The 12,813-nt window shown below is 53.6% G+C and overlaps 1 protein-coding gene across 7 annotated transcripts in view; it reads right to left on the minus strand.

Moving 5' to 3' along the window:
* The window catches only part of RNF220 (ring finger protein 220), a 223,677-nt gene that overhangs the window by 86,510 nt on the left and 124,354 nt on the right, over positions 1 to 12,813 (minus strand). For all 7 annotated transcript variants that reach the window (XM_065673524.1, XM_065673519.1, XM_065673522.1 and 4 more), the window contains one exon: positions 325 to 454. In XM_065673524.1, coding sequence (XP_065529596.1) covers positions 325 to 454 — 130 coding nt within the window. The remainder of the gene's footprint in view (positions 1 to 324; positions 455 to 12,813) is intronic.

Consider the following 12,813-nt stretch of genomic DNA (forward strand, 5'->3'; position numbering starts at 1 on the left):
TTAGAATGCAATTATTATTTTAAACAGGGGACTTTGCTGTGCTGGGGAAAGTTGAAGGGAGCTGCAGGCAGCTGTGGGGCGGTGCTCACCATTGCTGCAGGCCTGCTCCATCACGGGATGTGAGCGACGTGATGTCCGCAGGGAAGTGGGTGTCTGTACCCATTTCTACCTGGCTTTACCATTGCAGTGAACATGTTTCTGCCCCACTGGCTAGCATTTAATCTCCCGTATCTGGTAGCTGTGGGTACCATCATCTCCTCTGCCATCCACAGCTACCCTGGCTGGCTAAGCAGGGATGCTGGTGGACCCAAGGGAGCTGCTTACCTGATGTTCAGCTGGGTGAGCTTCTCCAGCTCCTGCTCCATGTGCTCCTGCAACTCCCCGGGGCGAAGGAGGACCTGGCAGATGGGGCAGATGGGAGCCTGGCTGTCAAACAAGGTTGCTTTCTTTTTGCCTGTGGGAAGGAAAAGAAGGAAGAAACTTTAGCTCTGATCAGCTGCCGTCAGCACCGCCTGCGCTCTGCCCTGGTCTCTATCCTAGCTGAGGTCTGAAACCAGGGAATTTTCTCCTGGTATAGCCCCGTTTCTCTCCCTGTCCCACACTCCCTGGGTCAGGGACTAGCAAGTGGCATGAGAGCATCCGATCTCTGGCTATGGGCTCTCCAGTCTTATGTGGAGAGCAGCAAGAGCCACATTTTGGGAGTGATGCTGTGCAACCCTGCTTTCCCAGTTTGCGGTGCAAGGCGGTATGACACAGCACTGCCCACTGATCCTGTGAACTAATAACAGCAAGTCAAGAAGAGCCATCTTCATCCTCCTCAGCACTCCTGAAGTCAGGTGGATCAGGATGACCCCTACGAAGGGCAGAGTGATTCTCCATGAGCACACATGGTTGGGAGGCAGAGGAGACCTTGCAGTGCCAGGCTGTGGATGGCAGGGAGCAGGTCTGGATGCTCAGCATGGCTGTCCCTGTGGTCACTGTGCTCACTTTGTTCCTGGGCTGCCCTTTCCGCACCACCAGCAGCTCTGGACCCTTCATCTGCTTGAGCCCCAGGACCCTGGGGCTGCGCTGTTCCTAGGTTAGATGCCTGTGGTCTCCAATCCCAAGCCCCTGGGGCCAGCTGGAAGCAGGATGCAGCCTCACACCCTCCTCTCTGAAAATCCTTCCCGCTGTTCCCCTCCCCAACCACATCTCCTTGGTTCAATCCCCTCTCCGAAGCCAATTTCCTCCAGCTCAGAAACTTTATTGCCCCCTCTGTAAGGCATATACAGCGTCTATTTAACATGAAATAAAACTCTAAAGCAAACAATGAAGTTTCAATAAAAGAGAGGAGCCCGCGGGTCTCCAGGCCCCCCTCTCCCAGCTGTATTAGCAGCTCTGCTCATGAGAGGGCGTGCGGAGCCTGGTTCAGATGGCTCTGGCAGGGAGAAACATGCTTTATAGCCGCCTGTTGTCATCCAACGTGAGCCCTCCCGCTGGATTATTTATTTATGTATTAGACATGGATCAAATTGGTTAAATCCGAGTGAGAGGCAGTAATGCACAATAAAGCAGCTGGCGCTGGATACGAGGGGGCTGCGCGCACCATGGCCTTCCAATCAGGAGCCAAAAGGTGCCATTTTATGGCTCCTAACGATGGCAGAGCCCAGTTAAATGAATCCCCATTAAAGGAATAGACCTTCTCGAAGTATAAAACATTGGTGTGAGTGGCTTTACTGGGTCCTGCTGCTCACTGTGTAACCGCCATTTAACGAGAGGAAGAGCCTGAAATAAGTTTGAGGTTCACCTTGGCTCATCCTTGCCTTCCAGCAGGACACGGTACGGGCCTGGCAGGAGAGGGGCTGCTGGAGGGGTGTTACCTGCCCTTTTCTTCAGCCTGCTTATAGAAGGGGTTGGAAATGGAGGCATGAGGGACAAATAGGGGCAGGCCACTGCTATGTGGCATCCTCTACCTTCCCGTTCTCCATCCACTGGGAACTCTTCCATTTGCAGGGAAAAATGCAGGTGGTCTCTCCACTGGATTTGAGCTGCTCCTGATGGCTCCTGGGCAGACCCCAGGCACCTCACCTCCTCATCCCTACCACCTTCCTGCCGGGGAGGACACAGCATGAATCCCATGCAACTGGGAGCACCTTCCTTTCTCCTCCTTCCCTTGTGTTTCAGTAATGCCCAGAACCCAACCCAAACAGCCGGCTCCTGCTGACCCTTGCGGGAAAGGTCGGCATTTCAGTAATTCCACCTTCCTCTTGGAGCTTTTCCACTTTTGTATAGTGGGGGCCCAAAATAGCGCCAGAGCATCCCCGACCACCTGCTATTTATAACCCCAACTTCACAGCAAAACAATGGAACTGTCTGAGTCTCCCTCCCAAAATAAACAGGCAGCCTTTGAGCGGACGGGAAATCCTGCTGGATCCCCGCTGTGGGGTGTGCAGATGGATGGGTAAACAGGCTGCCCTCCGCCCTACCGCACCGCATCCCTGCTCCCGGCCCAGGCCACCGCCGTGGGGCCCGCGAGCCCCTTGCCTGCCACCCACAGCTTGGGGTGGTGGGGCAGGGATGCTCTCAGCAGCACCAGAGGGTAAACTGGAGGTTGAGCATCCCCAGGTCTCTGCTCTCTAGGGAGGGGATGACAGAGTGTCCTGGACCCCATTGCTGGGATGGACAGCCTTAGACGAGCAGGCGCAGATGGGGTCCCTCCTGGGGACTAGGTCAGTTCCAACAGGCTGGTGCCTTTTTCAACCTCCTGCACACCCAGGTTCTCACCCCCTGCTTGTTCTTCAGGGCTTTTCCATGTGCTGCATGCTCCTGAACAGAGGTGACTCTGGATTTTAGTGGGTAGAGATCTCAGGTCATGGGAAGGAGCTTTGCTGCCTTCCATGGCCACTCCCAACCTCAGCCTGGGCCAGCAGAAGAAATGAGCAGCAATGGCCTTACCCACCAACTACATCAACGATATGGTGACCAATTTCTGCCAAGGAAGGACATGACAGCTCTCACCCCACATCCCTGTGACAGTCAGGAATGATCCCCTGATCCAGTGAGTGCAGGAGGCTGGTGCTTGCATTGGAGTAAGGGCTTCCAGAGGGGCAGGAAAACAGGGACCTGGACATGCAGCCAAGTCCCTGATGTACAGATTGCAAAGCAGGAGGCAGAAGGAGGCTGGCTCCTGGCCCAAGGGGCTGACAACCATGCTTTTGCAGAAGCAAAGCTAAGTGCAAGTGACAGTCAGAAGGGAGGGATCTTATCCAGAGCCAGTGGGACACCTACGCAACTCTCCTGAGGTCCATGAAACCTGCTGCATCCTGCAGTGCCACAGAGGCTGCCAGCGGGATGCGTCTCCCCAGATCAGCAGCATCCGCATCCACAGCGTGCCCCAAAGCCTGGCACATCCCACACTGTGATGTCTCATACTGGGCAGTGGTACCCAGCTCTGCAGTGTGGGATGCACATTGCAAACCCCTGGCTTTTGTTTGTGAATGCAAAGGTGAAGTGAGATGCATACATCCCTCTTCTCCAGAGCAGGGACATCCTGGTACCCACTAAAAAGCAATGGATGCTGCACTCTGTATGGCTGGATGGTGCTGGGGTGTAGATGCTTACCCTGCTCGGGGGAGCAGGCAGCTTTGATTTGCCCAGGGTCCACATCCCTGAGCGGGCTGGACCAGAGCCTGCTCCAGCAGTGAGCACTGCTGCCCTGTGCCAAACGCGCTCCTGGGAGACCCTGAATGGCTCTTTTCAGGCTTTTGTTTTTTGGCAGCTGTGTTTTTGTTTTCTTTGCCCCTCTCTCTCCCCTTGCTCTCTGGTTACTCAGTAGGCTCCGATCCAGTGTTTACCCTCCTCGGCTCTGCCTGCCTCCCCCGCTGCCGAGCCCCTGCTCACCAGTGCCAGAGAGATGAAAAGGCAGAGCCTTGGTGCTCCTGCTGTTCGCACCATCTCCTGGGCTCTGCGGAAATGTTTAGCTCCAAGTGTTGAAACCCAATATTTCCTGCTCTGAAAGCAGAGGGCTCGATGCGCAGACGCACCCCTGCATGGGGGAATTTGTCCACGGGCTCCTTTGGAGGGTGTCTGCAAACAGATCCGAGTTCGGGGGGGGACTGAACCGAACCCGCCTGACCCAGCTGGGGATCCAGGGCCAAATCCTGCCCTCCTCAATTACACTGACATGGATCCAAAACAGTTCTCCCGAGTCTTCTGAGTCAGGCTGGATTCACTGCAAAACAACTGCCAATGGGACCTGGGCTCCAGGCTGGAAGCTGTGTTCAGGTACCAGGAATGCAAGCGTGGCACTCAGTAGGTGTGAGGACATCCCCATCTCTGTGCCTTGGAATGGAGGGCTGTCAGCACCGGGAGGTATTTGCAGGCCAGGGCCGGGTCATTTGGAAGGGAAAGCTTACCCTTCACAAGCCGTTCTGCTGTTTTGGAGAGTATTTAAGTGAGGAAAAAAGGGACCCAGCCCATGAACAGCTGCGACAGCACGTGATGTATACAGCTCCTCCTCACTACGCAGCACAGAACAAATGATGCTCCCAAGTCACTCTGAATGAGCGAAGTTTACAGGCGTGAGGCCCAGAGCTCAGCAAGTTGCCAAATGAGTGGAATAAATTGTTTATTGCAGTTGCTCAGCTCTGCTGATGGCTTCTTGCCCAGGCAGGTGCCTCCCCGGCGACTGCCACCCCAGTGGCACAGGCGGGGGCAGCAGGTACAGAGCACAGATGGACCCATGATCCACTGCTGGGGATGCATTTGCCCTTTCCTGAGAGCCCTTTGCTGGGCAGACCTCAGCGCATCTGCCCAGGCTTCAGGTCATCTTCTCCTCACACTGTCCTTCCTCACGGCCATCTGAAACTTGCCCCCCGGGAGGACCAGCTCTTCTCTCCCATCTCTTGATTTCTCCCATCTCAAACTATTTTCCACTTGTCTGGGTACCAAACTCCCCCTCCTTCAAGATGCTTCCCTCCATCTCACCCTCCTATTTCCTCTCTCTCCCTCTTAAACACTCCATCATTTAAACCCAATCAAAGCCAGTTGATCTGAAACTCTTCTGAATAGAAATGACCCCATACTGGCGCCCTGCACACTGCTTCGGGGGCCGTGCTGAAGCCAGGTGGGTGGTAATGGAAGTGCTGACACAGGCTCCTTGACAGCATCGCCACTGCCAGCGCCTGTAATAATCCCTCCCGGCTCCTCTGCAACTCGGTTTCCGCGGCGATTATTTTCCATTCGATGACGGGCTTGCTGTTATTTGTGTACTGATAGCAGATATCTCGTGTGACAAGCCTCTTTTCCTTCCAGCTCAAAAAACAATAATTCAAAGAAAGCCCCATATTAGCTTGGAAATAGCCAAACGCTCGCTATTCTCCCGGCGAGCCCGCGCTGCAGCTGACGGGGCTCACAGAGCACTGACCGTAAGTGGCAGCCACAGCTGGGGGAGGATGACAACAGTGGGGCAAGGAAGGTGGAGATGGTTCATGTGTCAGTGCAGAGCACCCTGGAATAACAGCAGAGGCACAAAGTGCTTGGTGGCGAAGTGAGAGCAGGAATAATGTTGCTCATCACTCTCCTGTCTCCCTGTTCTTTACTGGTGTGCTCCCAGTGCTGCTGCTAGGCACTGCCATGGATCCTGACGGTTTTGACTGTGGCCAAAAGGCACATGGCCCACCAAAACCTGCAGCAGGGAGGTGGTTGAGGTCAGGACATGTCCTGCTCTGTCCAGCAGCCCCTTCCCCTCCTGTGGGCTCCTGGCTGGCTGTGTGATACAGACCTTGGCTGTGTGGGATGCAGACCTTTGCTGTATGAGATGCAGACCTCAGTGTGCTGCCCAGCACCCTGTGCCCTGGATCTGTCCTCTCCTGCACTTGCTCTGCACAGGTCAATGTATAGACTGGAGATGGGCAATGAGGTGATTCCAGGTTTGCATGCTGTGACTGGGTTCACTATCCTGTGTAACCTGCTCTAGGAGGCCCTGCCTAAATGATCTGCAGAGGTGCCTTCCAGCCCTCACAAGTATGTGATTCTGTAGTCTGGCCACAAGTGCATCCACAGCACAACCTAACTCTGCAAACACCCCACAGTGCAGAGAGTGCATCCAGATCACCAAGGGATGCCCCTGTGCTGAGCAGACCTGTCCTGCCCTGGAGCGTGTGCCTTTTGGAGGGCTGTGCTGGCAGGAAGGGAGCGGGCTGCAAAAGTGGCTTTCCAAGTAAGAAAAGGCTTTTGAGGAGTCACTTCTTTCACTCCTGCGTCACAGCGCAGAGCTGCCACAGGGCATCAGCAGAGGCTGGACTTAGATTGTCCAGGGATGAGTGACAGCAGACTTTATCCAGCTGGGGTATATAAACCACACAGAGGGACAGACAGACTGAGGGACCTCTACAACCTCATGAGCAAACTGAAGCGCAGCAAACGGCTGAGCTCAGCCTCCTGCATCCCTTTAAGGGCCTGATCCCTGACACCATTCCCTGCTAAGGTGCCCAGGCTACCAAGCAGCTTAGAAAATGCACCTGCTTCTCCTGAGGCAAAAAACTACAGAGGGATCTGAGGCAGAAAAGCTTGCTGAAATATTGATTTCCACCCAAAGAAAAGAGTTGCTCTTGTGGCTGCCTCTCCAGGCTACCTGCATACTGGAGAGGACTGGTATAAACTGGTGCTGGTGGCACACAGCTAACACCAGTTGGGATGATCCCAAAGGTTGCTCAGTGAAGATGTGCATTCAAACAGCACCCTGTGCTCTTCAGAGGCTGTTGCATGTCCCGTCGGGTCCAGCACTGTGGCGGGTGACAGCCCAGCAGCAAGGAGAGGTGAGGAGCCCCTCTGAGCATCCGACCCCACCGCTCATGATCCTGGCCCCAGCTCTCCATCTGCGGAGATCACGGCCGCCCGGCACAGGGCAGAGGAAGATGGATTGAGCTGGGCAATAATTTAAGAAACTGAGTGAGTCTGTACATCCAATCACTTTACAAATCAGGGGAAAAGGAGAGAGGAGGAAAGGCAGAAGTGGGGGGGGAGAAGTGAAAAGGCCGCGCAGGGAAATGCATCACAATTACTGTCTCGGCTCTAATGAGGAGCCTGTCATGAGGCTGTCATCCTGCGGAAAGCCACCTACTCAGAAAGATTCAATAAAAAAGTAGCAGAGAGATAAAAAAGAGATATATTTCAGCCCTTGCTAATATTCTTTTCATTTGTCCCAGCACAAAATAAGATACTGCACTTAACCGGCTCGGTTAAAATGAAAAGGGGGGGGGGGGGCGGGAAGGGAGCAGCATTGATCAATACCACTAAAAGCCGGGAGACACGGTGATGGAGTGCAATTTTTTTGTCTGTGCTGAAGCACAGCAGAGGCCCGGGCGGGGTAATTTATGATTTGCACGCATGCCGGCTAACTAGAGGCTGACAAGACAATGAATCCTCGATGAGAGGGCCATGGGCCGCCGGGAGAGCTGGAAAGGGAGAGTGTGACAGGGACCTGGAAGAGAGAAAGAAGACAAGGGCTGGGGGGGGGCTGTGGTCCCACCTCCCCATGGTGCTGCTCCTGGGCATAACGCGGCTTTAGAGCAGAGCAGAAACGCCTCCCCAGGCTTTGCAAGAGGGAAACAGAGAAGCGCTGAGAGCACGCCAAGGGGCTGCGCTGCCTCTGTCACTGTCCTCCTTCCTCGTGGCTCCTGGCTGGGCATGCTGCCCATGCTGGCTTGCCCTGAGGAAGCACACTGGTGTCTGGCCATGACCCACACTGGGCTGGAGATGGACCAAACTGGGACAGTAGGAACAGACAGATGATCCCTTCTCCATCCCAGCTTCTCTCACCTGGGTGCTGGTATGAGTCTGGGCAAGTTCACGGTCACAGATCTGGACCACCATCCTCTGCTCTGGCAGTGAAACTGGAGCCTCCTCCAACCCACTACCTCGTCTCCAAAACACACAAGTCCCGAGGAGCAGCTGGGTCTTCACAGCATCAGTGAGATCCCTGGATTCAGTGAACATGGGATGGCAGGAATGCTCCTGAGGGAATCCTACAGCCCTGTCGCTCCAGCCTGGGGGATCTCCTGGAGAGTGATGCACCTCTTTCCCCTCACATCATTGAGTTGCCCTTCATCCCATGGGCCTTGTCACACCATGCAGCCAAGATACGGCTTGACCAAATGCCTCCTCATCCCTCCTCTTCGCATGGCTGGGGCTGTGCATCCAGGGCTGGCAGGTGGGTGACATTCACCGCCAGACCTGGCTCTGGCCCTGGCCCTGTTTGCTGTCTCTTGCTGAACCAGTCACCCGAGCTGGTGGTTCCTGCTAGCCTGGTGGGAAAGGGCAGAGAGGAGGAACTGTGTGGCTGCATTGCCAAAGTGTGCCCTGATTATCCTTGCTCTGCATTAGCTCCTGGGATGGAAAGACCTGGAGCAAAATACCTTCTTCAGCTGCCAAAAAGTAATGGCAATGGGAACTAGAGAAGGTGGGAGTTTCACAGGAACATCCCCATGTCTGGCTGGGAGCCCGTAAGAGAGCTGGGTTCTGATGTCCTTGACATTTCTGGGACCTGCGCCTTGCCCATTCGTACCAGATGAACATGGCACATACCAGATGGGATAGTATGCCCATCCACACCAAAAACTGGGATGCAGTCTTGAACAGGAGCGATAGTTCTGCACAGGGGCAGCACTGAAGGGGCTTTTCCCTCCTGGCCTCGTTCCACGTCCCAGCTTCCTGCAAAACCTGCAGGATGATCCTGCACCAGGCTGCACCAGACTGCCCCATCCTCCTGCTCCTCTGGGTCCTCAGTGAAGGATCTGCCCGCATCCTGAGCGGCAGGATGAGCCTGAGAACAGGACTCTGCCTTCACCACTGCCAGTGAAACAAGAGCCTGGGGAGCACCTCAGTGCCAGTGGTCTGGGGGCTTGCTCTGGGTCCCCCCTGCAGCCCAGTGAGGTGCCCAAGAGGGGCTCCAGCCCCATCCTGGCCCTGCAGCAGATGCTCACAGGCAGCCATGCTGCTCCCATGCCCTTGACTTGGAGGGCAGCCTGTTAAGTTGGTGATATACTGATACGCTTGTAATTCGAAGGGGTGATGGGGTAGAGCCTTTCCCTACCTTCCCCCCTCTTGTTCCCCCCTACTTCCCAGCTCCTCTCCTCTCCTCCCTCGGGGGTGTGTGGGGCACATATCGAAAACACAGATATTGAACTGTCAAAACTATTTCCTACAAGAAAATAGATTCATCAGCTTGCAGCACACAGGGTCATTGCCACATTTTCCCCTCGCGCCAGCACCTGCACATGCCGGCGCATACCCAATGCCTCTTCGCAGCACCGGCACTTTAGCTTGTAGCTCAGGGCCCTTAAGTGACTTTGAGAAATGGATAATCGATTATAATTCCACGGGCCTCTCTGCAGATTTATCCGGAGAATGTATAAAAGCCAGGGATTGGGAGAAGCGAGTCCTTCTGGCCAACACGTCGATTGCCTCTGCTCTTCGTGCCTAGCTCGGAAAATCGCATCCCGAGCACGACTCTGTTTAATCCATCAGTACACAATCAATGCACTCTGTAATCAACTCTTGATCACTTAATTTTACACATGTTGGCTGAATCCCTTTGTTTAATCACTAGATCAGGCCGCCTTGTTGCACTGCCCCCTCCCTGCTTAACCCTCCCCGACCCTCATCCCCCCTCCCTGACCCAGCACCACCAAATGAAGCCCGGAGCCTTCATTTCACCTTGAGGAAAGGCTCCTGTGAATTTAGAGAGCTGTGAGATGGCAAAGGAAGAACAGAAAGGAGAACAGAGGCAGTGAAAAAATGACACCAGAGAGAAAGAAAATATTGTCCCTTCTGTGTCTTCCTAGAGCTTTTCTGGTCATTTCCACCCCACAACAGAAACCTCCATTGAGACTAGAAAGGGGGTTGGATGCTGGGATAGGCACACTGAAGGCCTGCAACATCTCAGGGAGAACGGGGTGTCACCGGTGGATGCAGCAGCACACGATGGGCACTAATCACATGGCTCCCTGGCTGCATCTATCCCCTCCAGCATCCTCCCCACCCCGTTATTATTTTGACTGTTTTAGCAGCCGAGGCCATTACGAGCATCAGTTCTTGATCTGTCCCTCCCAGAGGCATCCTTGGGAACATTGCTCCCATTTCGCCAGGGTTCATCTTCCTTTTTATGGCAAGAGCACGACCCAAGGTTGTGAATGCACGTAAACGCAGCTATTTGGCATTTTTAGCGTGATTTGTGTTGCTAGCCTGATGCCACCTCACCCTTCACACGTACTCCACCAGCATGCCAGGGTCAGTGTCTGGGGGATGCTCGTAGGTGGAGATGTCTGACTGCCCGACATTGAAATGTGCTGGGATTTTGCATGAGCGCGCCTCATCCTGCTGTCAAATAACCCTTTCCAAGAAGATTTTGTCTCATTTTAATGGTGTGATGAGAACCTGAAGGCTCAGAGGTAGGAGGACCAAGTACTTGCAGTGCAAACGTGGACCATTTTGACTGGCAATTAGGACACGCAGCACATCCCTCCAACCTAAGCAGCTCATTCATAACCTGGTTAAATCTTCCTTTTTAAAGAGGCCTTGATGCTGCCCCTCATCTGGCACGTGGAGTAACTGCTGCTCGTGCTTGCAAGGATAAATGGTGGGATATGCTTGAACAAGAGGGATCTGGAAGTGCAATTGCCAGGGGAGCGTGCAAATGTTAGCTTTGCGCAGGAAACTCTCACAGAACTGCGTGTTGACACCAAGAGGCCAGTTGTAGGACAAAGCAAGCGCGGATGTTTAAAGAGAATTCCAGTTGCTATCCTATAGCAAATAGTCTTCAAAGAGCCCCTGGAGCTCTCAGCTTCTCAGCATGGAAAGAGGAGCTTGTACAAGATGAAACGCAAAAGAAATAGTTTACCATAGAAAAGATATCCAAGGCAAAGAGTGAGATGTAAGTTTTAGATCTCACATTAGCCAGCTGGGGTTTTATTGGTCCCCAAGTAAAAGCTGCAAGTGAAATACAAACCTAACCTGCGTAATGTCAAACTACATTTAAAAGAAAGAAACAACTTAATTGCACTCAAGAGCATCAAGGGGTGAACTGGTGCATGATGCCTCACAGCGCAGCCCACGGAGCTGTTAGTAAAGTGTAAATCCAAGAGCTGGACAAGTGGAGCCTTTTACCTCGGGATGTGCTGACAGGCACAGATTACTCTGGCTTTGCTAACATAGCTCATTCCTGCCCCAGAAACTCTTGGTAAGGGGTTCGTAAGAACAGAGAACACAGAAAGCTCTGTCCTCTGCTCACACTGGCAGTGGTGACAGGGAGGGAGGATGAGTGGCAGGTGGGATGCTGAGACCCCGTCTCCTTGTTTGCAGGCTCCCACCTGGCTTTACGGAGCTTAGGTGGTGCTGCACATCAGGGAGACACAGCCTGGGTGGCAGGGACAATGGCTCCAAGCAGAATTAGCCAGCAGGGAATGGGTGAATGACCAGAGCACCTTCCCCTCGCATCCTGATTGCTGCGGGCTCCCAGGGGCTCCTGTGCTGGCCTCTGCAGTGCTCCTGGGGAGCTCTAGAGCAAGGACAGGTCCTCCCTCCATGTCAGGTGAGCATGTCCATGTTCCTTCCATGTCCATCTCTCCTATGCAGAGCTTAGCTGCTCTTTTCATTCACTTTTTCTTCCCACTGCATTCATTCTTTAAACCTTAATATAAGATGGCATGTTGACAACATCAAAACCAGCCCACACATGGCTCAATTTAAGGAACCATCCTTCCCAGCAGATCCCTGCTTGGTATCTGGTCTGGGCTTCACCTGCGCATCCCTCCTCTTCTTCATTCCTGGCACAGCATACGGTGTTTGGGCTGAGATCCTTCTGTGCAGCAGTAGGGCACTATGAGTCCTTGTAGGCATGCAGATGTCCAGCGTGCAATGCAGTATCTCTCCCGCTATCACTGCTGGGAGAGGGTTGCACCCTCGCACCCCACGGAGCAGACCCTTCCTAGGGCCAGACAAACCCCGCATGGATTTATTTGCTGCCTCCAGGCCACTCTCACAGGCACATCACAGGCAGTCAGGGATGATGCCCTATCCTGCAGAGCTAAGTGCCCAGGCAGAGGCGGGACTTGGAAGAAGGAGACAATGTCAAAGCTGGGGATAGGTTTACAAATCCTGGCCCAGCAGCAGCGAATCCTCTAGGAAGAGCAGGAAAGATGAGGCTGCAAGCCACCACAGAGGAGACTGAGCAGAGGGCCAGAGGAGAGCCTCCCCCGCTGCCACCCACATGCCAACACAGGCAGTGACAGTGTCACATCCCTTCTGCCTTTTCAGGTGGAGGGAGGGAAACAAGGAAAAAAAGCCTCAAACAACTGCCAAGGACTAATTAATATTTAATTTACTGCAAAATGTACTTATTATTCCCAAGTAATTGGCCAACTGCACAGCTGTGACCACTAATGAATAGAGGGGGGCCAAGAGGCAGGGACAGGAGGTGGGCAGGGGGAGCACAGAGGTGGTGGTGTCTTTGATCAGACCCTGCCGCCTGCCTTTAATGTGCATAATAAGAAAACTTAAACAGCTTTGATTATTTTTGTTTCTAAGATCTCAAAACGGCCGTGATGCCGCTAATGGATTGCGTTTAGCTCATTGCAGTGCAATCGCCCTATTATCGCTGCAACTTTAACGAGGGGGGAGAAAAGGACTCGGGAAGATGGCATTTGCAAATAGGTTGTTGAATAACACTGCTGCTAAACACAGAGGAAACAGGCAAGTCCTACTTATTGTGATTCCTTGCATAGATTGCCAATACCTGAGGCACTCAGCATCCCCGTCTCTATTGCTGCTTTTTGC

The sequence above is a fragment of the Lathamus discolor genome, chromosome 3, assembly GCF_037157495.1.
Source record: "Lathamus discolor isolate bLatDis1 chromosome 3, bLatDis1.hap1, whole genome shotgun sequence".
In the NCBI taxonomy this organism is placed as follows: Eukaryota; Metazoa; Chordata; class Aves; order Psittaciformes; family Psittacidae; genus Lathamus; species Lathamus discolor.